At 41.3% G+C, this 27186-nt stretch overlaps 1 protein-coding gene across 1 annotated transcript in view; it reads left to right on the top strand.

Moving 5' to 3' along the window:
* LOC126234377 (33 kDa inner dynein arm light chain, axonemal-like) overlaps positions 1-26654 on the top strand; it is a 129123-nt gene extending 102469 nt beyond the window's left edge. Inside the window, exon 6 of the mRNA XM_049943063.1 lies at positions 26559-26654. Within this exon, the coding sequence (XP_049799020.1) occupies positions 26559-26600 (42 nt within the window). The 3' untranslated portion in view covers positions 26601-26654. The remainder of the gene's footprint in view (positions 1-26558) is intronic.
* Positions 26655-27186: the final 532 nt, after the last annotated feature.

Genomic DNA, 27186 nt, shown 5'->3' with positions numbered 1-27186 from the left:
AGATAAGACTAGGCATATTATAAGGAAACAAATCTTTAGTACTCTATTGGAGACACCATCAAAACCAGGTGAGCCTCTGCTTTTGAGAGAATGTATAATTTTTCTCAATTTCAGGAGGAGAATTTGGAGATACATTCATACGATTGAATTTTATGAGAGCTGCTTTTTCAACATACTGCTGTGATTTTTCTCTTGAACAGTTTGTCCCTACACTTTCTACTACACTTTTACACATGATTATTAAATACACTTGCTGCATGTGACTCATCATTCATAGATCCTTCCATTCAGTTCAGTATTGATGTTATCTTGTTCCGTGTCTGGTTGTCCTGTCTGACATTTCACTACATTCCAAGTAGCCTTAAGTCTGTTGTTGAAATGACTGATTTCTGACATTGTGTGCATGTTCCTTGATTTTTATAATAACCTTTCTTAGTAATTTTGAGTAGTTTTTGTAGTGTGCAACTACTGTAGGATCCCTACTTGTTCTTGGCAAAAGATACATTTCCCTTTTCCTTTTACAACTTACTTTAATCACTCTAATGATCCATAGTTATTTACTGTTTAGTGTCCTTTCTGATTAGCTTATGCAGAAAGCTATTTTCAAATAATTGATATGAATTTATTATGGAATAGATTAAATTTTATGCTAGCATTTAGTTCACTATATATTTCATCCCAGGTCATCTCCTGTAAAAATTTCTTAAAAACATTCATACTGGACTCATTAATTATTCTAACTAATTTCTACTGAGGAGTATCAGTACTGTAAGGCTTTATGTTATTTATCCCAACTAACTCTGTGTCATGATCAGAGGGAGCATTTGTTACTGGGTAAGCAATTATTTTTTTACTTTGAGTGTCACCAAAGAAAATATTATCAGTTAGTGTCCTACTATCTTTATCAACCTGTGTTGGGAAGTTAATTACTGAGATCAAATTTTAGGATCCAAATAAGGTTTCCAGATCATTTTTCCTATAAGAATCCTTTTAAAAATCGACATTGAAGTCACCATGGATTTCAATTCAGTGAGCAGCAGCCTGCTCGATTCAGTGTTCTCATGGCTCACAGCAGTGTTATCCCAGAGCCCATCATGGCACTGCAGCACCTCCACAAAACTCACATTTGTGTCTGGAATTTGCAACTCCTGTTTCATCCACATCAACCCTAATGCTTTAATAACTGTTCATAGCCAGGATGTTCCCCACTCCACCCATGAAAATAAACTGATACTCTTTGCCAAAAACTTTTCACAAAGTCCCCATGTCCTCCTTCACCTGGCTAAGTCTAGCACTTAGCTTCACAATACTTCTGACCTAGTATCCTGTCCCTCATTTGTCCTGTACATCTGACCTACACTGCTCACATGTCTACAACCTAGCAACAAGAGTCTTTCCTTCCTACTCTCTTTTGGTACTAACCTACGTAGAGTTTCTTTGCTAGAAGGGGGCTTCTCACTCTTGTGACCTACAGCTGGACGAGGCTCTTCCCTTCCTACTTCAGGTAACAAGTCAAATTTATTCAATACTGTTAGCTCAAATCTAGGTGAAGTTGATGAGCTGTTCCCCTTTCACTCATTGCTCGTTACCTTTACCCAGTTCCCAAAATCTTTTTCCCCCTTCAACCTATCTAGTTCAAATCTCAAGTGAACTAACTGAGCCTGAAGGGGACAGATCTTTGCCTCCTGCTTAGTGATTCTGTTGTCTTTTTTGCAAACCCTACAGTTTCATAGAAGAGCCTTGCTGAGTTCCCCATCCAGTTCTCCACTGCAGTCACCCCAGTGAAATTCTGACCCACAGTCTACACACCATTCCCTCTTTGACTTTCATGCTGCAACATTCACACTTATCACACATTGCAACACAGATTACACATTTAAAAATAGAATTAAGTCACTTAACACTCTTTACCCTACATGAATTTTCATTATTTATGAGCAGCGGATTTAATCGATGATAGATTGATTATAAACAGGGACTAAGATTTGGAACATTAAGTATACAAACATTCACTGGAAAGATGGAGGAGATGATAAACATGATGAAAAGAAGGGAGTTAGACCTATTGGGGTTAGCTGAAACAAGATGGAAAGGAGAAGGAAGGAGAGAACTGAGAAAAGGGTACTGACTATACTGGAGTGGAAGTGAGGAGGGAAAGAGAAATGGAATGGGAATAGTAGTAAGAGATGTATTGAAAGAGGAAGTGAAGAGAATAAGTGATAGGACGATGAAGATCAAATATCACTCAAGGGGATGGCCATAGAGGCAATACAAGTGCATGTGCTGCAGATGGGTTGCACTGCTGAGGAGAAGCAAGAGTTTGAAGAGGAAATGCAGAAGCAGATGGGAAGGAAGCATGTTATAGTAATGGGGGATTTAAACACACACATTGGAAGAGAAAGACAAGGCTGTGAAAGTGTGCTTGGACCAGAAGGCTGGGGCTGCCAAAATGAGGAAGTTGAAAGACTATTGGAATTCTGTCAAAGGACTGGCTTGCTGGTTGGGAACTCTTGATTCAGGAAAAGAGAGAGCCACAAGATTACCTGGCACAGTCAAGACTTAAAAAAGGAAGTCGATAGTTGACTACTTCCTGTATGATAGTGAGATAAATAGGAACATCATTGACATTAAGGTAATACCATCAGAGGCCTTTGAGAGTGACCTCCATTTGCTGGTAATGAATCTGAGAGGGACTAAGGATAATAAAGGGACAGAAAACCAGGAAAGACATACAAGGGTATGGAAGTTGAAGGAGGAAGAAAGCAGGCTACAGTACCTACAAGTAGTAAAGGAAAGCATCCCAAAGGATGAACCAAAACAGTAGAAGAGGAATGGGATACATTCGAGGGAACATTAGTAAGCACGGCGGAAGCAATATGTGGGAGCACAAGCAACAAAAAGAGTGGGAAAGAAACACCTTGGTGGAATGATAAAACAAAGGATATACTCGTAGTACAAAAGAAGAATAGAACCTTTAGGGTATGGCTCCAGAAGAGAACAGTAGAGACAAGAGAAGAGTATCAAACAAGAAAGAAAGAAGCAAAAAGAGTGGTGGTGGAGGAGAGAAGACAGTGGATGGAACAATGGACCAGAATGAAGGAGGAGGAAAGTGAAGGTTCAAAAAGGTGTTATATGGAATGATTAAAAGTAAGAGGAAGAACAGTACAAGAGAGTATGACCGAAAGGTGAACAAAAGTGACCAAGATGTAGAGAATAAGAAGGAACTCAAGAATATGTGGAAGAAGTATTTTGAAGAACTCCTCAACCCAAATGGAGACCTGGATGAGGAGGATTAAGCCAAGGAGAAAAAAAAGAGGAGGAACAGCAAATAGAAAAAGACCTTACATGGGGAGAAGTGGAAGAGGCACTGAGCAAGGTGAAGGGAGGGAAGTCACCAGGTCTGGATGAGCAAAGAGTAGAGACGGTGAGAACAGCAGGAGAGGTGGGGATACAATGGCTGTGTCGAGTAATGAAAATTGTGTGGAGACAGAAGATGATCCCAGAAGACTGGAAGAAAGGAATAACTGTCCTGATCTTTAAGAAGGGAAATAGGAAAGAGTGCAAGAACTGTTGGGAGATAACACTCATTAGTCATTGTGCAAACATTTTTGAGAAAATTTTGGAAGCACGAATTCGGGCAAAATTAGAAGGAGGGATGAGAGAAGAGCAACACAGCTTCAGAACAGGAAGGTCCAAGGTGCATCTAATTTTTGTGGTAAGACAACTGCAGAAACAGCATTATGAATATGGAACAGATCTACTAATGACCTTCCTGGACTTTGAAAAATGTGTGAGACTTACGTAGAAGCAAAGTGTAGAAAGCCCTGGAGAACAGAGGAGTAGTAAAACAGAGTATTTTGAGGATAAGGGAAATGTCCTACCCCCATGAACCATGGACCTTACCGTTGGTGGGGAGGCTTGCTTGCCTCAGCTATACAGATGGCCATACCGTAGGTGCAACCACAACGGAGGGGTATCTGTTGAGAGGCATCTGTTGAGAGGCCAGACAAACATGTGGTTCCTGAAGAGGACAGCAGCCTTTTCAGTAGTTGCAGGGGCAACAGTCTGGATGATTGACTGATCTGGCCTTGCAACACTAACCAAAATGGCCTTGCTGTGCTGGTACTGTGAACGGCTGAAAGCAAGGGGAAACTACAGCTGTAATTTTTCCCGAGGGCATGCAGCTTTACTGTATGGTTAAATGATGATGGCGTCCTCTTGGGTAAAATATTCCAGAGGTAAAATAGTCCCCCATTCGGATCTCCGGGTGGGTACTACTCAGGAGGACGTCGTTATCAGGAGAAAGGAAACTGGCGTTCTACGGATCGGAGCGTGGAATGTCAGATCCCTTAATCGGGCAGGTAGGTTAGAAAATTTAAAAAGGGAAATGGATAGGTTGAAGTTAGATATAGTGGGAATTAGTGAAGTTCGGTGGCAGGAGGAACAAGACTTTTGGTCAGGTGAATACAGGGTTATAAATACAAAATCAAATAGGGGTAATGCAGGAGTAGGTTAAATAATGAATAAAAAAATTGGAGTGTGGGTAAGCTACTACCAACAGCATAATGAATGCATTATTGTGGCCAAGATAGACACGAAGCCCATGCCTACTACAGTAGTACAAGTTTATATGCGAACTAGCTCTGCAGATAATGAAGAAATTGATGAAATGTATGATGAGATAAAAGAAATTATTCAGGTAGTGAAGGGAGACGAAAATTTAATAGTCATGGGTGACTGGAATTCGAGAGTAGGAAAAGGGAGAGAAGGAAACATAGTGGGTGAATATGGATTGGGGGAGAGAAATGAAAGAGGAAGCCGTCTGGTAGAATTTTGCACAGAGCATAACTTAATTATAGCTAACACTTGGTTCAAGAATCATAAAAGAAGGTTGTGTACGTGGAAGAATCCTGGAGATACTAGAAGGTATCAGATAGATTATATAATGGTAAGACAGAGATTTAGGAGCCAGTTATTAAATTGTAAGACATTTCCAGGGGCATATGTGGACTCTGACCACAATCTATTGGTTATGAGCTGTAGATTAAAACTGAAGATACTACAAAAAGGTGCTAATTTAAGGAGATGGGACCTGGATAAACTGACTAAACCAGAGGTTGTACAGAGTTTCAGGGAGAGCATAAGGGAACAATTGACAGGAATGGGGGAAAGAAATACAGTAGAAGATGAATGGGTAGCTCTGAGGGATGAAGTAGTGAAGGCAGCAGAGGATCAAGTAGGTAAAAAGACGCGGGCCAGTAGAAATCCTTGGGTAACAGAAGAAATATTGAATTTAATTGGTGAAAGGAGAAAATATAAAAACGCAGTAAATGAAGCAGGCAAAAGGGAATACAAACGTCTCAAAAATGAGATCGACAGGAAGTGCAAAATGGCTAAGCAGGGATGGCTAGAGAACAAATGTAAGGATGTAGAGGCTTATCTCACTAGGGGTAAGATAGATACTGCCTACAGAAAAATTAAAGACCTGTGGAGAAAAGAGAGCCACTTGTATGAATATCAAGAGTTCAGATGGAAACCCAGTTCTAAGCAAAGAAGGGAAAGCAGAAAGGTGGAAGGAGTATATAGAGGGTCTATACAAGGACGATGTACTTGACAATATTATGGAAATGGAAGAGGATGTAGAAGAAGATGAAATGGGAGATACGATACTGCGTGAAGAGTTTGACAGAGCACTGAAAGACCTGACTCAAAACAAGGCCCTGGGAGTAGACAACATTCCATTGGAATTACTGATGGCCTTGGGAGAGCCATTCCTGACAAAAAACTACCATCTGGTGAGCAAGCTGTATGAGACAGGCGAAATGCCCTCAGACTTCAAGAAGAATATTATAATTCCAATCCCAAAGAAAGCAGGTGTTGAAAGATGTGAAAATTACCGAACTATCAGTTTAATAAGTCACAGCTGCAAAATACTAACGCGTATATACGAATGGAAAAACTGGTAGAAGCCAACCTCGGCGAATATCAGTTTGGATTCCGCAGAAATGTTGGAACACATGAGGCAATACTGACCCTAAGACTTATTTTAGAAAATAGATTAAGGAAAGGCATACCTACATTTCTAGCATTTGTAGACTTAGAGAAAGCTTTTGACAATGTTGACTGGAATACTCTCTTTCAAATTCTGAAGGTGGCAAGGGTAAAATATAGGGAGCGAAAGGCTATTTACAATTTGTACAGAAACCAGATGGCAGTTATAAGAGTTGAGGGGCATGAAAGGGAAGCAGTGGTTGGGAAGGGAGTGAGACAGGGTTGTAGCCTCTCCCCGATGTTATTCAATCTGTATATTGAGCAAGCAGTAAAGGAAACAAAAGAAAAGTAAGCAGTGGTTGGGAAGGGAGTGAGACAGGGTTGTAGCCACTCCCCGGTGATATTCAATCTGTATATTGAGCAAGCAGTAAAGGAAACAAAAGAAAAGTTCGGAGTGGGTATTAAAGTCCATGGAGAAGAAATAAAAACGTTGAGGTTCGCCGGTGACACTGCAATTCTGTCAGAGACAGCAAAGGACTTGGAAGAACAGTTGAACGGAATGGACAGTGTCTTGAAAGGAGGATATAAGATGAACATCAACAAAAGCAAACCGAGGATAATGGAATGTAGTCAAATTAAATTGGGTGATGCTGAGGGAATTAGATTAGGAAATGAGACACTTAAAGTAGTGAAGGAGTTTTGCTATTTGGGAAGCAAAATAACTGATGATGGTCGAAGTAGAGAGGATATAAAATGTAGACTGGCAACGGCAAGGAAAGCGTTTCTGAAGAAGAGAAATTTGTTAACATTGAGTATAGATTTAAGTGTCAGGAAGTCGTTTCTGAAAGTATTTGTATGGAGTGTAGCCATGTATGGAAGTAAAACATGGATGATAAATAGTTTGGACGAGAAGAGAATAGAAGCTTTCGAAATGTGGTGCTACAGAAGAATGCTGAAGATTAGATGGGTAGATCACATAACTAATGAGGAGGTATTGAATAGAATTGGGGAGAAGAGGAGTTTGTGGCACAACTTGACAAGAAGAAGGGATCGGTTGGTAGGACATGTTCTGAGGCATCAAGGGATCACAAATTTAGCATTGGAGGGCAGCATGGAGGGTAAAAATCGTAGAGGGAGACCAAGAGATGAATACACTAAGCAGATTCAGAAGGATGTAGGTTGCAGTAGGTACTGGGAGATGAAGAATCTTGCACAGGACAGAGTAGCATGGAGAGCTGCATCAAACCAGTCTCAGGACTGAAGACCACAACAACAACAAGGGAAATGTACCATGGAAGTGTGAGCTGTGTGAAAGTGGGAGGAGAGAGATCAGCTACGACTAAACAGAAGAATGGCTTGAGGCAGGGAAGTGCACTTTCACCATTACTCTTCATTGTAGTGATGGATAATAAAATGAGTACAGTAGCACAAGTAATTGGTGAAGGAAAGATGAAAGCTATGGTGTTTGCATATGATCTGATGATTTGGGGGAATAAGGAAGAGGCAACACAAGAACAGTCGGACGTATGGAAATGAACAGTACAAGAACATGGGATGAAATTTAGTATAAATAAGAGTGAGATGATTATCACATAAATAAGAGTGAGATGATTATCACAACAAGAACAAAGGAGGGAGGAACAACTGGAATAACAATTGGTTGGGAATGTTTGAGGAGAGTGGAGAGTTTCCAGTACCTAGGAAGCCTGATACAGGAAGATGGAAAAAAACAATAGAGAAATAAACGAGTGGGGCAGAAAAGCAGAAGCATTTCGGAAGAGTGTCAGAAGCCTGATGTGGAATAAGGATGTACCCTAAATCAGTCAAATGGTTTTATACCGGTCATACTATATCCCAATCCTGACATATGCATCCAAAACCTGGGTTATGAAAGGCAGAGAGAAAAGCAAAGTACAAGCCAGTGAGATGAAATTCTTGAGGAACAGTATTGGATTTACAAAGATAGACAGGTTAAGAAATGAGAGGATCAGAGAGTTAATGAAAGTGTGAAGTTGGAACCATTACAGGAGGAGATAGAGAAATCAAGGCTGATATGGTATGGGCATGTTAAGCAACTGGAAGAGAAGAGGATACCCAGGAGGATACATGAGGTGAAACTGGAAGGAAAGAGACCAAGAGGAAGACTGAAAGACAGATAGCTGAAAAGAGTGGAGGAATGCATCCAGAAGAAAGGAGAAGACTCAACCAAAGTGAAGACGGAAAGATGGTGGCAAGACAGAAGATGATGGAGAGGCTTATGTTCCAAACAGACCTGGCCAGAGGCTGGAAACTGTCCAAGGTGATGATGATGATGATGATGATGATGATGATGATGATGAGCAGCATAAATTAGGCGTAGATGTAGGGCTTCAGGTGTATGATACAAGGTAAAAATAATGTAAATGGAGAGAGAACAAAATTTACTCACCAAGCAGCAGTAGGGGAATACACACACATAAGGGTTTAACTTTTATAAGCTTTCGGAACAAGTGGCTCCTTCTTCTGGCAGAAGAGTTGAGGGGCAAGGAAGAGAGGTGAAGGAAAAGAACTTGAGAAAAGGGTACAGTTCAGAAAAGTCACCCAGAACCCTGGTCATGGGAGACTTACCGGTCGGGATGAGACTTATCACTGCTTGGTGAGTAGATTTTTTATTTATCCATTTACATTATATTATCAGTAATTGATTATTTTGATTGTTATATAACACAGAAAGTTATTTATTTCTGCTTGCAACAAGACCTCAACACTCACTTAATTGCAGTATCAATAATTATTTTAATCACAGTAGGACGTAACTTTACTGTATGCAAACTGCACAAGTAAACCCACTTTCTCAGTGAACTGGGCAATGTGACTTGTACAGACTTTTCAACCTCTCATCATGATTTGAAGTGCCATTTCAAGCTTAGACCATGACACCACATCATATGATTATGACCCAAGCTACTGGAGTTGGTGGTCATTTGTGTATGATGTGTGCTTACTTGTGTGTATGAACGGTATGTGTTTCTCTTTCATTGATGAAGGCTGTGGCCGAAAGCTTTATGTAAGAGTCTTTTAATTGTGCCTGTCTGCAACTTAACATGTCTTCCACATGGTAAGTAGCAATCTGTCTTTTCTTACATTGTTGACATTTCTGCCTGCAGTTTCCATTGTTAGTCCAGGTCACATTGCCACTTTATAACAAGAAGGAATCTAAGAATGGAAAGCTGCCTGCTGAAATGGCATACACTACAGCAATTTTATTCAAAAATTCAACCATTACCATAAACACAAAACATTCAGTACTTGCTTTATAGTTACCAAATTGTTGTGCACCACAGCATCATCATTTGAACATTCAGCCACTACCATGAACAAAAACAGTGAATATGTGCATCATGGTCGTCACATGTGGCTAACAGTGCTGGCTGATGACCACTATCTACAAATTGGCTCATAGATGATCTTAGCGAACTGCAACAAAACTGCAAGCTCCTTTTTGGAGGCAACTACTATGACTATGTTGACCCAGAAAATAAACAACTATCTCCACATGATGAGTTAGGCCTCTAGGCATTTATCATGACCTGCAGCACAAACCCCCAGCAAGGGAACTCCAGGAATGGAAACTGGATCAATTTCATCAGGTTCTCTTCATTGATGAGTGTGGGATTTACCCGACGCCTGGTGAGTGTCCTAGAAGAGTGTATTGGCTGTCAGGTTCCATTGCACAACTCAGGTGTGGGGTCCCACATGTTGAACAGTGATGTGAGTCGGTCACGTTTTTGGTCAAAATCTTGTTGGATGTCAGACCCTTCCCATTGCTGTCAAGGGTAATTTAAGTGCAGTAAGAAGTTGGCAAGGAGGACACCAAAAGTGGGCTAGTACTGGCAAAAAGGGCATTCCTGGCCAAGAGAATTCTAATATTATCAAACACAGGCCTTAATTTGAGGAAGAAATTTCTGAGAATGTACATTTGGAGCTCAGCATTGTATGGTAGTGAAACAGGTACTGTGGGAAGACTGGAACAGAAGAGAATTGAATCATTTGAGATGTGGTGTTACAGACAAATGTTGAAAATTAGGTGGACTGTTAAAGTAAGGAATGAGGAAGGCTCTCCTCATAATTGTCGAGGAAAGGAATATATGGAAAACATTGACAAGAAGAACGGACAGGGTGGTAGGACATCTACATCTACATTTATACTCCGCAAGCCACCCAACGGTGTGTGGTGGAGGACACTTTACGTGTCACTGTCATTACCTCCCTTTCCTGTTCCAGTCGCGTATGGTTCGCGGGAAGAACGACTGTCTGAAAGCCTCCGTGCGCGCTCTAATCTCCCTAATTTTACATTCGTGATCTCCTTGGGAGGTATAAGTAGGGGGAAGCAATGTATTCGATACCTCATCCAGAAACGCACCCTCTCGAAACCTGGCGAGCAAGCCACACCGCGATGCAGAGCGCCTCTCTTGCAGAGTCTGCCACTTGAGTGTATTAAACATCTCCGTAACGCTATCACGGTTACCAAATAACCCTGTGACGAAACGCGCCGCTCTTCTTTTGATCTTCTCTATCTCCTCCGTCAACCCGATCTGGTATGGATCCCACACTGATGAGCAATACTCAAGTATAGGTCGAACGAGTGTTTTGTAAGCCACCTCCTTTGTTGATGGACTACATTTTCTAAGCACTCTCCCAATGAATCTCAACCTGGTACCCGCCTTACCAACAATTAATTTTATATGATCATTCCACTTCAAATCGTTCCGCACGCATACTCCCAGATATTTTACAAAAGTAACTGCTACCAGTGTTTGTTCCGCTATCATATAATCATACAATAAAGGATCCTTCTTTCTATGTATTCGCAATACATTACATTTGTCTATGTTAAGGGACAGTTGCCACTCCCTGCACCAAGTGCCTATCCGCTGCAGATCTTCCTGCATTTCGCTACAATTTTCTAACGCTGCAACTTCTCTGTATACTACAGCATCATCCGCGAAAAGCCGCATGGAACTTCCGACACTATCTACTAGGTCATTTATATATATTGTGAAAAGCAATGGTCCCATAACACTCCCCTGTGGCACGCCAGAGGTTACTTTAACGTCTGTAGACGTTTCTCCATTGATAACAACATGCTGTGTTCTGTTTGCTAAAAACTCTTCAATCCAGCCACACAGCTGGTCTGATATTCCGTAGGCTCTTACTTTGTTTATCAGGCGACAGTGCGGAACTGTATCGAACGCCTTCCGGAAGTCAAGAAAAATACCATCTACCTGGGAGCCGGTATCTAATATTTTCTGGGTCTCGTGAACAAATAAAGCGAATTGGGTCTCACACGATCGCTGTTTCCGGAATCCATGTTGATTCCTACAGAGTAGATTCTGGGTTTCCAAAAACGACATGATACTCGAGCAAAAAACATGTTCTAAAATTCTACAACAGATTGACGTCAGAGATATAGGTCTATAGTTTTGCGCATCTGCTCGACGACCCTTCTTGAAGACTGGGACTACCTGTGCTCTTTTCCAATCATTTGGAACTCTCCGTTCCTCTAGAGACTTGCGGTACACGGCTGTTAGAAGGGGGGCAAGTTCTTTCGCGTACTCTGTGTAGAGTCGAATTGGTATCCCGTCAGGTCCAGTGGACTTTCCTCTGTTGAGTGATTCCAGTTGATTTTCTATTCCTTGGACACTTATTTCGATGTCAGCCATTTTTTCGTTTGTGCGAGGATTTAGAGAAGGAACTGCAGTGCGGTCTTCCTCTGTGAAACAGCTTTGGAAAAAGGTGTTTAGTATTTCAGCTTTACGCGTGTCATCCTCTGTTTCAATGCCATCATCATCCCGGAGTGTCTGGATATGCTGTTTCGAGCCACTTACTGATTTAACGTAAGACCAGAACTTCCTAGGATTTTCTGTCAAGTCGGTACATAGAATTTTACTTTCGAATTCACTGAACGCTTCATGCATAGCCCTCCTTCTGCTAACTTTGACATCGTTTAGCTTCTGTTTGTCTGAGAGGTTTTGGCTGCGTTTAAACTTGGAGTGAAGCTCTCTTTGCTTTCGCAGTAGTTTCCTAACTTTGTTGTTGTACCACGGTGGGTTTTTCCCGTCCCTCACAGTTTTACTCGGCACGTACCTGTCTAAAACGCATTTTACGATTGCCTTGAACTTTTTCCATAAACACTCAACATTGTCAGTGTCGGAACAGAAATTTTCGTTTTGGTCTGTTAGGTAGTCTGAAATCTGCCTTCTATTACTCTTGCTAAACAGATAAACCTTCCTCCCTTTTTTTGTATTCCTATTAACTTCCATATTCAGGGATGCTGAAACGGCCTTATGATCACACTGATTCCCTGTTCTGCACATACAGAGTCGAAAAGTTCGGGTCTGTTTGTTATCAGTAGGTCCAAGATGTTATCTCCACGAGTCGGTTCTCTGTTTAATTGCTTGAGGTAATTTTCGGATAGTGCACTCAGTATAATGTCACTCGATGCTCTGTCCCTACCACCCGTCCTAAACATCTGAGTGTCCCAGTCTATATCTGGTAAATTGAAATCTCCACCTAAGACTATAACATGCTGAGAAAATTTATGTGAAATGTATTCCAAATTTTCTCTCAGTTGTTCTGCCACTAATGCTGCTGAGTCGGGAGGTCGGTAAAAGGAGCCAATTATGAACCTAGCTCGGTTGTTGAGTGTAACCTCCACCCATAATAATTCACAGGAACTATCCACTTCTACTTCACTACAGGATAAACTACTACTAACAGCGACGAACACCCCACCACCGGTTGCATGCAATCTATCCTTTCTAAACACCGTCTGTACCTTTGTAAAAATTTCGGCAGAATTTATCTCTGACTTCAGCCAGCTTTCTGTACCTATAAAGATTTCAGCTTCGGTGCTTTCTATCAGCGCTTGAAGTTCTGGTACTTTACCAACGCAGCTTCGACAGTTGACAATTACAATACTGATTGCTGCTTGGTCCCTGCATGTCCTGACTTTGCCCCGCACCCGTTGAGGCTGTTGCCCTTTCTGTACTTGCCCAAGGCCATCTAACCTAAAAAACCGCCCAGCCCACGCCACACAACCCCTGCTACCCGTGTAGCCGCTTGTTGCGTGTAGTGGACTCCTGACCTATCCAGCGGAACCCGAAACCCCACCACCCTATGGCGCAAGTCGAGGAATCTGCAGCCCACATGGTCGCAGAACCGTCTCAGCCTCTGATTCAGACCCTCCACTCGGCTCTGTACCAAAGGTCCGCAGTCAGTCCTGTCGACGATGCTGCAGATGGTGAGCTCTGCTTTCATCCCGCTAGCGAGACTGGCAGTCTTCACCAAATCAGATAGCCGCCGGAAGCCAGAGAGGATTTCCTCCGATCCATAGCCACACACATCATTGGTGCCGACACGAGCGACCACCAGCAGATGGGTGCACCCTGTACCCTTCATGGCATCCGGAAGGACCCTTTCCACATCTGGAATGACTCCCCCCGGTATGCACACGGAGTGCACATTGGTTTTCTTCCCCTCTCTTGCTGCCATTTCCCTAAGGGGCCCCATTACGCGCCTGACGTTGGAGCTCCCAACTACCAGTAAGCCCACCCTCTGCGACCGCCCAGATCTTGCAGACTGAGGGGCAACCCCTGGAACAGGACAAGCAGCCATGTCAGGCCGAAGATCAGTATCAGCCTGAGACAGAGCCTGAAACCGGTTCGTCAGACAAACGTGAAAGGCCTTCCGTTCAGCCCTCCGGAATGTCTTTCACCCCCTGCCACACCTTGAGACGACCTCCCACTCTACCACAGGTGAGGGATCAGCCTCAATGCGGGCAGTATCCCGGGCAACCACAGTCGTAATCAGATCGGGGGATGCGTGGGACGAGCTGGCCGTCCCCGACAAACCCCCATCCGGACCCCCACAGTGATGCCCATTGGCAACAGCCTCAAGCTGTGTGACCGAAGCCAACACTGCCTGAAGCTGGGAGCGAAGGGATGCCAACTCAGCCTGCATCCGAACACAGCAGTTGCAGTCCCTATCCATGCTAAAAACTGTTGTGCAAAGAACTTCTGAACTAATCTACAGAGAGCGCAAACAAATCGACAAAATTTAAACGGTTATTAAAATACAAGATTGCCTAGTAAATGCAGTAATGGTGCTACTTGCGCACTGCTGACACACTGCTCGGCGGCGGAAGGAGACTACGCGAATTTACACTATTCAGGTACTAAAACGCGATGCTACAACTCTCAAATATTATAATACGCCCAAAATTTATGAATTAAACAATGCAAGTACCAAAAACACGCAAAGAAATTAAGAATTAAACTATGTAACAAATGAGTGAGCTAGGAGTATACGACTTGCTGCTGCAGCTGCTTATCCAACGGCGGCAGGGAGCACATCTGTTAAGACATAAGGGATCGACTTCCATGATACTAGAATGGGCTGTAGAGGGTAAAACTCTAGAGGAAGGTGGGAACTGGGATACATCCAGCAAATAATTGAGGATGTGGGTTGCAAGTGCTACTCTGAGATAAAGAGGTTGGCACAGGAGAGGAATTCGTGGCGGGCCGCATCAAACCAATCATTAGACGATGACTCAAAAAAAAGAAGGCAGCACCTGAAAATTATTGTCCAGCCCAACAGTTGCCATTTTGGCAACGAACTTTAAGACGACAGTTCATGTGCACATTTTCCCCAACTTGCGAACAGCTTCCTGCAGGAGACAGGCCTCAAACAAATGGAACAGTCTCCAGTATCTGCTGGCATGAATCCAACTGAAGGTGGCTAGGACCTTTTGATGGAACAACATGGCACTGACTGTTACCCAGCAGCTTACTTTCAAAATAACTGCCTGTTATTTGTTACTGTTTTGTTTCCATTTCCCAGTATTTCGTTCCCTGCTCTCCTTGAATCTAATCCCATACAAGTTTGCATATAAGCTGGAGGCACAAGACTGTTTTTGGTCAGTTTAGTTCAATATTTTGAAGTTTCTTTTGTTTTTTTATAGGGATATAAATAGTGCTGCAATCTAGTCCCCTGTTCATATACTGACAGTGATCTATATAAAGGAAAATTATCCACATGACTGTTTCAGGATTCCCAAAGTTTTGAATAAGTTAGTGTAGTGACTTCCATTGCTACTTTGTTACTTGTATTATCATTCTTTGTAGTACAAATATTGTTGGTACATTCTGCACATTTGTTCGCCAGAAAATTAGGTTGTGACTAATTATTGGGCATACATGTACAAAATTTGTTGTTCTATGATATGAGAAGCTACAGTCTGAAGTTGTTAAGTGTGTAGCATGTGGTAGCAATCTGACCTTTAAGTACTGTAATATGCCCGACTGACTTAAACAGTTTGTCAACATGCAGTCATGGAAATTTTGAATTTGGTAAACATTCTGTAAATTTGGTTGATGTTACTGAAACTTCAGTGTATATGGAAACTAATACTTTTGTTAAAAATAATCATCACCACCAGCCATTTGACATCCACTGCTGGATAAGGGCATGCACTGTAGTCTTCAGCTGTATGCATACGTGCTGCTCCTGCACCTTCCTTATTTCCTGTCTTTTCTCATCTCTTCAGATATAGTGGACAACTTCCATCCGTGTGTCACCTTTTGTAAACCCTTGTCAACAGTTTTGTAAAGGCCTTGCCGCTACTGCTGTGGAGGCCGGGTTGCCACTGTTGTCATGGTAGGCCGACTTTGTGAGTTTGTGAAACAGTTTCTGGTGCAGTACACTGTTAAGACAGTTTCTCCCTGCCACTATTACACAGCTATACCCCAGGGTCCAGTAACAGGTTAGGAGAATGAAGGTTCTACAACACTCCAACAAATTAGTAACAAAGTTACACAAATGAGTTATAAAGGTTTACTTATCTTAGTGACTTATCAAACAATGAAATCTTCAACACTGCATGTAATATAACACAAAAAGACCCTCTATGGCTAATTCAAAATAAACATAGGTAAACTTCACAGCACATAGCAAAAACAATTTACAAAAACTGTTTATTTTTTTGTTTTTATTTACACGTCAAGTTCCGTAGGACCAAATTGAGGAGCAAATCTCCAAGGTCATGGAATGTGTCAGTACATGAAGCTACAACATAAAAGTAATAACAGGTAAAAAGAAAATGTTTATGAACCCAAAAAAAGTTAATCCATAAGTTAAAGTAAACACAATCAACTATACATCAAGAATCAGATTAATTTTTCAAGGAACTGCTCAGCAGAATAGAAGGAGTGAGTATTGAAAATGGATGCAGAAGTATACAGCACACCTTTCTGCACAATAGTTAAGGAAGTCCGTTCCAAATTAAGGTTTGATTTCTACTGAATATTAACTGTGTGGAAGTTGCTTATTCTTGGGAATAAGCTAATATTGTTAACAAGAAATGACAGTAAGGAATATATATATTGAGAGGCCAATGTCAAAATACCCAGACTCATGAACAGGGGTCGACAAGAGGTTTGTGAACTTACACGACTTATTGCCCGAATCGCCTGTTAATGAACCAGAAATATCCTTTTAGAATGGGAAGAGTTACCCCAAAATATAATACCATATGACATAAGTAAATGAAAATAAGCAAAGTAGGCTAATTTTTGTGTTGAACGATCACTCACTTCAGATACCATTCGAGTAGTAAAGATGGCAGCATTAAGCCTTTGAACAAGATCCTGAACGTGGGCTTTCCATGACAGTTTACTATCTATGTGAACACCTAGAAATTTGAACTGTTCAGTTTCACTAATCATATGCCCATCCTGTGAAATTAAAATGTCAGCTTTTGTTGAGTTGTGTGTTAGAAACTGTAAAAACTGAGTCTTACTGTAATTTAGCACTAGTTTATTTTCTACAAGCCATGAACTTAGGTCATGAACTGGACTATTTGAAACCGAGCCAATGTTGCACACAACATCCTTTACTACCATGTTAGTGTCATCAGCAAACAGATATATTTTAGAGTTACCCGTAATTCTAGAAGGCATATCGTTTATATAAATAAGGAACATCAGTGGCCCCAAAACTGATCCCTTGGGCACCCCCCACTAGACCATACCCCACTCAGACCCCACAGTGCAACCATTCTCAACATTGCTGTCTGTTGCTAAAGTAAGAGGTGAACCAATTGTGAGCTATTCCCTGTATTCCGTAATGGTCCAACTTCTGGAGCAATATGTTGTGAACAACACAATCAAACACCTTAGGTAATCAAAAACTATGTGTAGTGTTTGAAACCTGTTGTTTAACCCATACAGTACCTCACAGAGAAAAGAAAATATAGCATTTTCAGTTGTTAAAAGACTTCTAAAGCTGAACTGTACATTTGATAGCAAATCATGTAATATAAAACAATCAATTATCCTTACATACACACCTTTTCAATTACTTTAGCAAATACTGATGGCATAGAAATAGGTCTAAAATTGTCTACATTATCCCTTTCTCCCTTTTTATAAAGAGGCTTTACTACTGAGTACTTGAATCATTCAGGAAACTGACCATTCCTAAAGGAAAAATTACAAATATGGCTAAATACAGGGCTAACATATACAGCATAGTACTTTAATATTCTGCTAGGTACTTCATCATAACCAAGAAAGTCCTTAGTCTTCAGTGATTTAATTATTGACTCAATCTCCCCCTTGTCCGTATCACAGAGGAGTATTTCAGACATCAATCTTGGAAAGGCATTTGCCAAGAAAGTTATATGATACCCCGTAAAAACTACATTTTTATTTAATTCACCAGCAATGCTCTGAAAATGATTGTTAAATACTGTACATATAATTGATTTGTCAGTAACAGAAATATTTTTACTAAGAACTGATTTTATGTCGTTGACCTTGTGCTGCTGACCAGATACTTCCTTCACAACTGACCATGTGGTTTTAATTTTATCCTGTGAAATAGCTATTCTATTTGCATACCACATTCTCTTTGCCTTCCTAATAACATTTTTAAGCACCTTGCAATACTGTTTGTAATAGGCTACTGTAGCTTGATTGTGACTACTTCTAACATTTTGATATAATTCCCGCTTTGTTGTACATGATATCCTTATCTCACTAGTCAGCCACCTGGGCTGTCCAGTACCCCATTTAGAATGTTCTAATGGAAAGCAACTGTCAAAGAGCATGAGAAATGTGTTAAGGAAACATTATATTTATCATCCATGTTATTGGCACTATAAACATCCTGCCACTCTTGTTCCTTGACAAGGTTTAAAAAACTCTCTATTGCTGTTGGATTAACTTTTCTACATAGTTTGTAATTATATGTAATATTTGTTTGAGTACAAAAGCCTTTTAGTGTTAAAATTTGTGCATCATGGCTTGAATGGCTATTATCCTTTTACTAACAGAATACCCATCTAGTAATGAAGAACGAATAAAAATATTGTCCATGACTGCGCTACTTTTCCCCTGCACCGTAGCTGGGAAAAGCACAGTCTGCATCAGATCATATGAATTTAGGAGATCTACCAACATCCTTTTTCATGCACCGTCTTACACAAAATTTATATTGAAGTCACCACATATAACTAATTCTGGTACTTCCTACAAAGTGAATCAAGAACTCTCTCTAGTTTGAGCAGAAATGCTCTGAAGTCAGAATTAGGGAACCTATAAACAACAACAACAATTAGAAGTTTAGTTTCACTAAATTCAACTGCCCCTCCACAACATTCAAATATCTGTTCAGTGCAGTGCTGCGATACGTCTATAGACTCAAATGGAAACTGTTTTTTATGTACATAGCCACTCCCCCAACCCGCAAGGAACTCCTTGAAAAACAACCAGCTAATCTGTATCGTGATAAAGGAAGTCTCTGAATTGTCAAATTATATAAGTGGTGTTCCGACATACCAATAATTTCAGAGTCAATGTCTATAAGCAGTTCACTAACTTTATCTCTAATACCTCTTATAGTTTGATGAAATATGCTAATACCTTCTCTACTCGGAAACATGACGTCCTCTGACTGTGAGCCCTTAGTTAGAGGGACTTCCTTTAAGCAGATATACCTATCAGCTGACTTCAATCTAAAAAAGGTGCAGCTCTAACACCAACTACTACAGGAATTTTTCCATGAGTGATCCCACCACCACCCAAACCGGCCATGCCTAGTGAAATTCGATCTACTGACAGACCCAACTGGCACCACTGAAATGTGACCCATGCCTTCTGCCATCAGCACCTTCTTCAGCCCCATGTTAACGCGCCTAACAGCTGCATTAAGATGAAGCCAATCATGACGCTGAAACAGTTGCATGAAATGCACGTTAGTGTCACCAGTTTGAGTAGCTATCTTTACCAGGTCACCACCTAAATCCTATTCCCCATCCCTATCAATACTGTTCCCTGCTCCACTGACTATCACCACCTGCTCCTCCTCCTTAAAATTCCTACATAACTCCCCTATGCTGTGAGTCATCTGAGCCAACCCTGCTGGTGATCTGGTACTCACTCCCGAACACCTCCTGCAACTGCTGGCCCACACCTCTACCGTGCGAACTACCTAGCAGCTGAACCTTCTTCTTTCTGTTAGACTTTGCAACTGACCCAGACCTCCTAACTACTGAGGGCTGCTGCATGTTCCCTACATCCACAGCACTTCTAAGAGTTCACTAAAAGACATTCCCTGTCTAAACCCTGGATTATGATTTATAACCAAGTGGGCTAGAGCTGCTCTTCTATCTTCCAACTAGGTTTCTGTCCATTTTCGTCAGGTCATTGGCAGACTGTACTCGGCTGGCAATTAGCCAAGGTAAAGTCAGTATCTTCATCCACAATGTCACCCGTGGCGCTGGTGGAACTCACGCAAGTGGCTAGTCTCTATGGCACTGGCACCAGCTCACATTTTTGCACTTGAGGTGCTTTTGCCCTGGCTGTGCCTTGTTTGGATAACACAGCACCACCCACCTTCATTTCTTTTTTATTATATTCGTATCTTCTTCACCCCAGCTTCTTACCAGCTCCATTTGTTTGTCCTGCTGGGTGTCCTAGTAACTCACAATATGCATCTCCCTGCATTCCTTGCTGAGAAATCTCCAGTTTTGGAATGATATTCAAATTGAAAGCGCATGTGACACTTCTGTAAGCCAAAACTGGAAGACTAATAAACATTGCTTGTGAACGTTCTATTTCAGACTCCTTGGAAGTTTACTGGGATGTGCTGAAAAGTAATGCTTCCAAATTTGTAATTTTTTTCTCAATATTGTTTGAGATATTACATGTCATGCATAGTACTCGGTTGACTTTCCCACTTCATTGATGCAAGCTGTAACATTCTACCACTAGATGGCTCCAAATTGCAATGTGTAACACGGCAGTGAGTAATGTAGATGTGTCGCTGAGTGAGAAACAGCAAACTGTATTTGAGTTTCTGAAAGCATGAATTCAAAGAGCTCATCCACACATGGAACAGCCTCTCCTTCAGCATAACAATCTCAGACCACACACGAGCACTGCAACATCTGCAGCAATCCTTAGTGTTGCCACAGGTTCTGGAAATCAGGGAAATATCAGAGAAATTTGAAAAAAAAAAGATAACACTGGAAAAATCTCGTTTTTCTATCAGTAGATGAAATGGTTTGTTTACTGAGGTGTCATGTATTGTTGCTGGCTTTGTGCAGCTGAGAGTGTGTGCTGCTTGCCTACTCCCTCATTACTACTGCTTCTCTCCTTCCTACCTCACCCCTCAGCTTGCAATCAGCTCTGCCACCAGTTCTTGCTGCTAGCCTAGCAGCTGCCAATGAGAAGCAGGGAGGCATGAGGAGTGGTTTGTTTGGATCTGATTCTCAGAGACTCATTTTCTGACAAAAGGTTAGGTTGAAAATGTGGTAGTGAGAGTGTGATTGTCTTTTCTGTGTGCCTGTCTGTGGCTCAGCAATCATCTTTACAGTGAGTTGCTACCTGCCTTTATTGTTATTGATTCTCAGAGTATTTGAACAAGTTATCTGTCACATGGATTGATCACCGTGGTCTCATTTCATCAACATGTTGTTTGTGGATTGTGAATAGCTGGCCACATGAGTGGATTCCCGTGACAGGCCAAAACTGCAGGCCATTTCTGCATGTATCTGCAAGTCTGAAGCCATTCAGTTCCCACTAATGTGCAGGTGCTACCCATCAGATTTAGTCTCACCGATCTGCCCACAGGCTGGGTCTGTTTGTGTGTGGCGTAATGCAGCAGAGTTTCATGGTTAATCCCTGGACCCAGGACTGGGGTGTTCCTCAGCAGGCCAGAGGCCATGGGTGATGGATTTCAGGAATTGCGACTGTCTCACCGCAAGTAAATTGTACAGTGTGGCTTTTTATAGACATTTTATTTATCCTAATATCTTCTGGCACTTAAAAAGTAGTTTATATGTTAGAAAGTATGGACAATAAGAAGAAGAAAATTGCATCAGTGGTTGGCGATTTGTGCCCTATGTAATCATATATTTCTTGAAAGAAACATCACAAAATAGCTGAAAAATAATAGACACTAATACACAATAACCAACAATAACGAACATAGTAGAACCAACATTTTATTGGTGGTCACCTACAGTGTTGGTTTGCACAATTCTTCCCTGCCTTACACACTTTTTTAAGAGGCTTGCTTTTTTCTGAGGTGATTTCTGAATTCAGTGAAGGCATTTTAAACCTGTCTTGCAACTCCAAGGAAATGTGTATTTTATTGAAATGAAGTAACATCAGTGGTCTTAATGAAACACATATACCATTTGGCTTGCTTTCTCCATCTAAAAGCTGTTCGTTACAGAAGATATTGATTATAGTACTTAAGATTTTTGCTCACCTTGGGAAACTCCACTGCTTGCAAGTTTTTTAGATTTTTCCTCATTTGCACTGTTGTTTCTTGGACTGTAGCTGCAAAGACAGATTGTCTGCTTACATCTCAACTTACGATTAGATCTCAAAATTTGTCAGGGAAAAATGCGAAAACTTGTCTGGAAATCAGGGAAATATCAGGGAATTTCACTGGGGGAAACTTGTGGCAACCCTGAATCTAACACCTTGTATTTACTGCCATCAACCCTCCTACATACAGTCTCAACTTGGCCCCATATGATTTTCATCAATTTGCAGTACTTAAAGAACACCTTCAAGGTTTTCACTTCAATAATGATGAAGCAGAGGTGAGGCTGTGGCTCTGTCAACAAAGTCAAAGGTTGTACAGCAACAGTATGAACAAACTGATCTCTCATTGGGAGAAATGGGTTCAATGCCAAGGTGACTATATTGACAAATAAATATGTAGACATGAAGAATAAAGATGTGGAATGTTAATAAAGTTTGTTTGATTTAAAAAGCTTTGAGAGTTTTCACACAAAAAACTAAGAGGCATTACTTTTCATCACACCCTAATAATTTTAAAAACTTTAACCAGCCACAAGCATGGCAGGTCATTTTTACTCTTCCATTATTTCTTTTTCTGATTATTCCATTTTCAATTTTAACTGTTCTAAAAACAAAAACTCATCAATGTATTCTGTGATTTTTTTGTTAAGTTGTACCACATTTTATTGGAGTATTCATTATACACTATTTTGGTCTTACTGAAATCAGCTTTGGCACCTGTTTTGAAACTTACTTTATTAGATTTGTCCATATGTTGTTGTAATTGCTCTAGATGTCAATGAATAGTTTCATCAACAAATGAAGGAGACTGATGAATGTCTTGTCTAAATTGATGAGGCTTATATTTGAGCCTTTTAGAATATTTCTGTACAGTATTTGTTATTTGCTCTTTCCATGCTACACTTAGTGTTCATGTGTCGGAGTCCTCATATGTGTCTTACAAAATACATCATTTGACCCATTTTCATACGGTTCCTTCAAAGATTAATGTTTATCTCAGATTTCTGATAATGGCAATTCTAGGTCAGGCATAGCAAATTAGACAATTAATTGTGGGGACATTCACCCTAAAGTGATCAAACATCTTTGACATGATTGGTGTGGAAGCTCTTTAGGACAGTGCAACACAACTTCAGTGTGAGCTGGACGATGTGACTGACTAGATTCTCTGTACCAGTGCTCTTTTTCATAAATAGTATTCTCATTATCTGGGTGTGTTATCTCCGTCAGAGCCCTTCCTATGTTGGGGACGCTGCTTCAACAGTGAATACATGCAAATTCGTCTCCGAACTCAATCGTGTTTATTACATAGTGACAGTGTGGCTGTTGTACACCACATCACTGGGCACCATACCTGCACTAATGGACACCCCTCACAGGAGTGTAGTGCAGGTAGACAGTGTGTGAATCCGACTGTGAAAACCCAGTGTATAAGTAATCCGTTTTCTTTACTACTAGCCAACAGTGGCACGATGCCACATCAATAATGGCCTCATATGATGAACCCTTTAACTGACTTAAACCCAGTGGATTCCACAGACCCCTTTGAGTGTCTTCTCAATTCTAATCATCTCTGCAACACCATGTTCATGTTGCATGTGTCTTCCACACCATGTAATGTATCAGCATTTGCAAATTCACTGTGCAACAACCAACTACACATGAACAATTGGCTCCCATCTTGCCTCACACACTTCACGGACATAGTGCAACCACCAGTAAATTGACATGTTCGGGCGGCACTCAGCTCAAACTACCACTTCTCGATTCCAAGAATTCAAGCTTGTGGTTCATGATCATTGAGTGCATATTTCAGACAACTGGCAACAAGTCAAAGTATATGCATCTGATCAGCTGCCTGGCAGTCCATTCGGAACTAATGTATGATATTGTCTGGTTGCCTCCAGTGGAGAATAAATACAAGGCAGCCAAAGTAGTGCTGTGACAGAGACAATACCTTACGCTGGAAAAGCAGGTTGAAGAGGTCTTGTATGAGATCAAAATGGGTGTTAGTGTACTGTCATGTCTCTGGTGCCACCTCTGTGTCTCAGCCAATCTAGCTCTTGTATCAGACACCATACTGTGGGCCCTGTGGTTGATGAAGTTACCAACAGACCTACAGCTCACCATGATTGTGAACGAGGTGGACCCAGTCAGATGGCACTTGGCTATGGCTGACAGAATGTTCACTGTCTTTCACTGTAGGCCAAAAATAACAGTGTCCCTAGATACTACTCAGTGACATGTGCAGCAAACGGAAAATACATGACCAACATCCAACACATGCACAAAACCAATAATATCAGCGCCAGTTATTTCTCACATATTTTTGCAGTCTCCCGATAATACAGCTATGAACATATGACACAAGAACAAAGAAATGGTCCTGCCATCACTCAGCTACACACCAGCCTAAAATCACACTTTGCCTTCAACACCACCATATTACTCTGTGATGCCTCTTGGAGGAAACATGGAGTATTTGATAAACTTCACATCATCAGCCACCCTGTCACCAAGGCAACAACACAACTGATTATGGATCATTTTGTGTGGCCTAATGTAAAATGTGGCTGGCGCCACTGGGTATGCTGCCATTTATCCTTCCAACAAAGTGAACCTGGGTGTCATGTTCAACCTATATTACGCAACTTTCCCATCCCAACAGCATGTTTCAAACATGACCACATTGACATTGTCAGGCCACTACCTGAGTCCCAAGGATTTCATTAGATTCTCTTTGCCATTGATAGAACAAACAACTCACTGGGTGGAGGCGGCCTCTTTCAGGCATCACGGTGGACGCCATGACATGAACTTTTGTCAGACTTTGGATTGTGCACTTTGGCATACCAGACTATACTAAAACTGATCATGGCTGACAGTTAGAGCCAGCCCTTTTCAATGCTCTTTGCTGCCTCTGTGGGATCGGCCATATGCACACCACTACTTACCTCCCACAAAGCAATGGCCAGGTGGAGAGGTGGCATGGAACACTGAAAGCATCGTTCAGACTGAGGCACTTTCATGTGTCCTACTAGGCATACAGAGTGCATATAAACAGGACATTCGGGCTTCACTCACTGAAGTGTTGTGTAGATAACCTGTCTCCTTGAACCATCTCCACCAGCATGGATACTGCAAGATGGACTTCCCCCATCATCGCTGGACGATGGCAACGCCAACCTTGACAGCCACAACACTGACAAATCCAACACAACATTTCAGCCCCCACAAGAGCTATGCACTGCTGCTGCATCTCCACATGAGCTTCCCAATCTGGCCACAATTCCAGTGTCACAGCATGGCCACACCAGACAACCATGTGTACAGCATATGCTTCTTCCTCTACGAGAAATGGTCCAGTCATGTATAGTGCAAGTGCCGGCTATGATATGATAGGTCAAGTATGCTCCCGCATTCTCCACAAGAGACTGGCTAATCAGGCCCTCTGCAAATGTCACACATGGCACACACATGCACCTGTGCCACTGCAAACAGTGACATTGCCTGGAACTCCCTTACCTGTCGACAAAGACTAGTCACCACACCCCACAGTGCTTCACACTCCTAGCTGGGAGCTCTGTGGGGACATTCATCCTAGAGCATCCAAACAGCTTCGGCTCAAGCATTGTGGAAGCACTTTGGGACAGTGCAACACACCTTTAGTGTGAGCTGGACAATGCGACTGACTAGACCCTCCGTATGAGTGTTCTGTTTAATACATAACATTCTTGTGATCCAGTTGGGTAGTCTCCATCAGTGGCTTACTACTGCCGTATATTCCATTTCCTACAAATAAATCCAATCCCACACCTGCAAATGGTGACTGGTTGTATATGCCATTGTTGTTGTCCTCAGTACAAAGACGTTTTCGACTCTGCACCACATGCTAGTACAAGTCTCTTCATCTCTTCATAACTACTGCAACCTACATCCACATGAACCTGCTTATTGTAGTCAAGCTTTGGTCTCCTTCTACAGTTTTTAGCCACTTAAATGTGTTACACTGTGCTTGACAGAATGACACAAACCTTTAGGTTGCAGTTTGCTCTTTTTGTAGTATAAACACACACACACACACACACACACACACACACAAACACAAACACACACACACACACACACCTCCCCATTTACTGGAGCCCTCTGTACTCACAACAAAATACAGCTGGCCAACATGTTCTGCATAGATGTTCACATAAAGACAAATGAGAAAATAAAAGGAGTGGTCAGTGAAGTGCCTGTGAAGATGATGCAACAACATACTCACACAAAGTCATGTACCCAGTTGTTACTATCAATTCATCACCATTATTTTCAGTTGAAATTCAGAAGTATTAGCTGTTTGGGAAGTGAACAATGTGACAATCTGATTTGAGATATTAAATATTCAAAATGTGTGTACTATTGCCGGCCAGGGTGGCTGAGTGGCTCTAGGCGCTTCAGTTTGGAACCGCGTGACCGCTACAGCCGCAGGTTCGAATCCTGTCTCGGGCATGGATGTGTGTTATCTCCTTAGGTTAGTTAGGTTGAAGTAGTTCTAAGTTCTAGGGGACTGATGACCTCAGGTGTTAAGTCCCATAGTGCTCAGAGCCATTTGGACCATTTTTGTATACTATTTATAGAGCAGAAGCTGATAGAAACTCATTTCTAAAATCTAAAATCTCCGTTGTCTCTCTATTTCAGGAGCAAATGGAATTAATACAGAATATGGAAAATGAAGCATGATATTCTTCAAGAGGATAACTGTGGATAATGTCTCTTGCATTTCCATGGTCCAGGGGTTCCCGCCTGTGATAAATAGGCATCAAATGGAGTTACTTAGTGTAAAATTTTTGTTATTGTCTTATCATGGATTGGACAATTGTGTTAACAATACACTGAAGAGCTGAAAGAGTAATATTTCTTTATTTAGCCATTCATAGATATTTTACAATATGTACATTTTATCAGTATGTATATAATACTTTTTAAATATGTGTAGATATAAAGTGTCTTAATACTCATGTTATTTACATAGGTTTTTGCATCAGTTTCATACATTTTTATTAAGCGCTCTTGTAAATACACTTTAAGAGCTTTTCTGAATGGGTGTGTGTTATTTATGCCTTTGATTTCCTACAGTAGTTTATTATACAGTTGATAAAACACATTGTTTTGTATCTTGTGCTTATTTTTCCTGTCTAGATAATGATAATGGCTTGATCTTGTTCTGTGGTTATGAATATTGCTGTTTGTGCTATAATTTCAATATTTTTCTTGATGTGCACTAAGGCTGAGAATATTCAGAATACCTAACATTTTACATAATTCT

Source organism: Schistocerca nitens, chromosome 2, assembly GCF_023898315.1.
Source record: "Schistocerca nitens isolate TAMUIC-IGC-003100 chromosome 2, iqSchNite1.1, whole genome shotgun sequence".
NCBI lineage: Eukaryota > Metazoa > Arthropoda > Insecta > Orthoptera > Acrididae > Schistocerca > Schistocerca nitens.
Note: the sequence above shows the minus strand (reverse complement) of the source record. Positions and strands in the feature narration are given on the sequence as shown.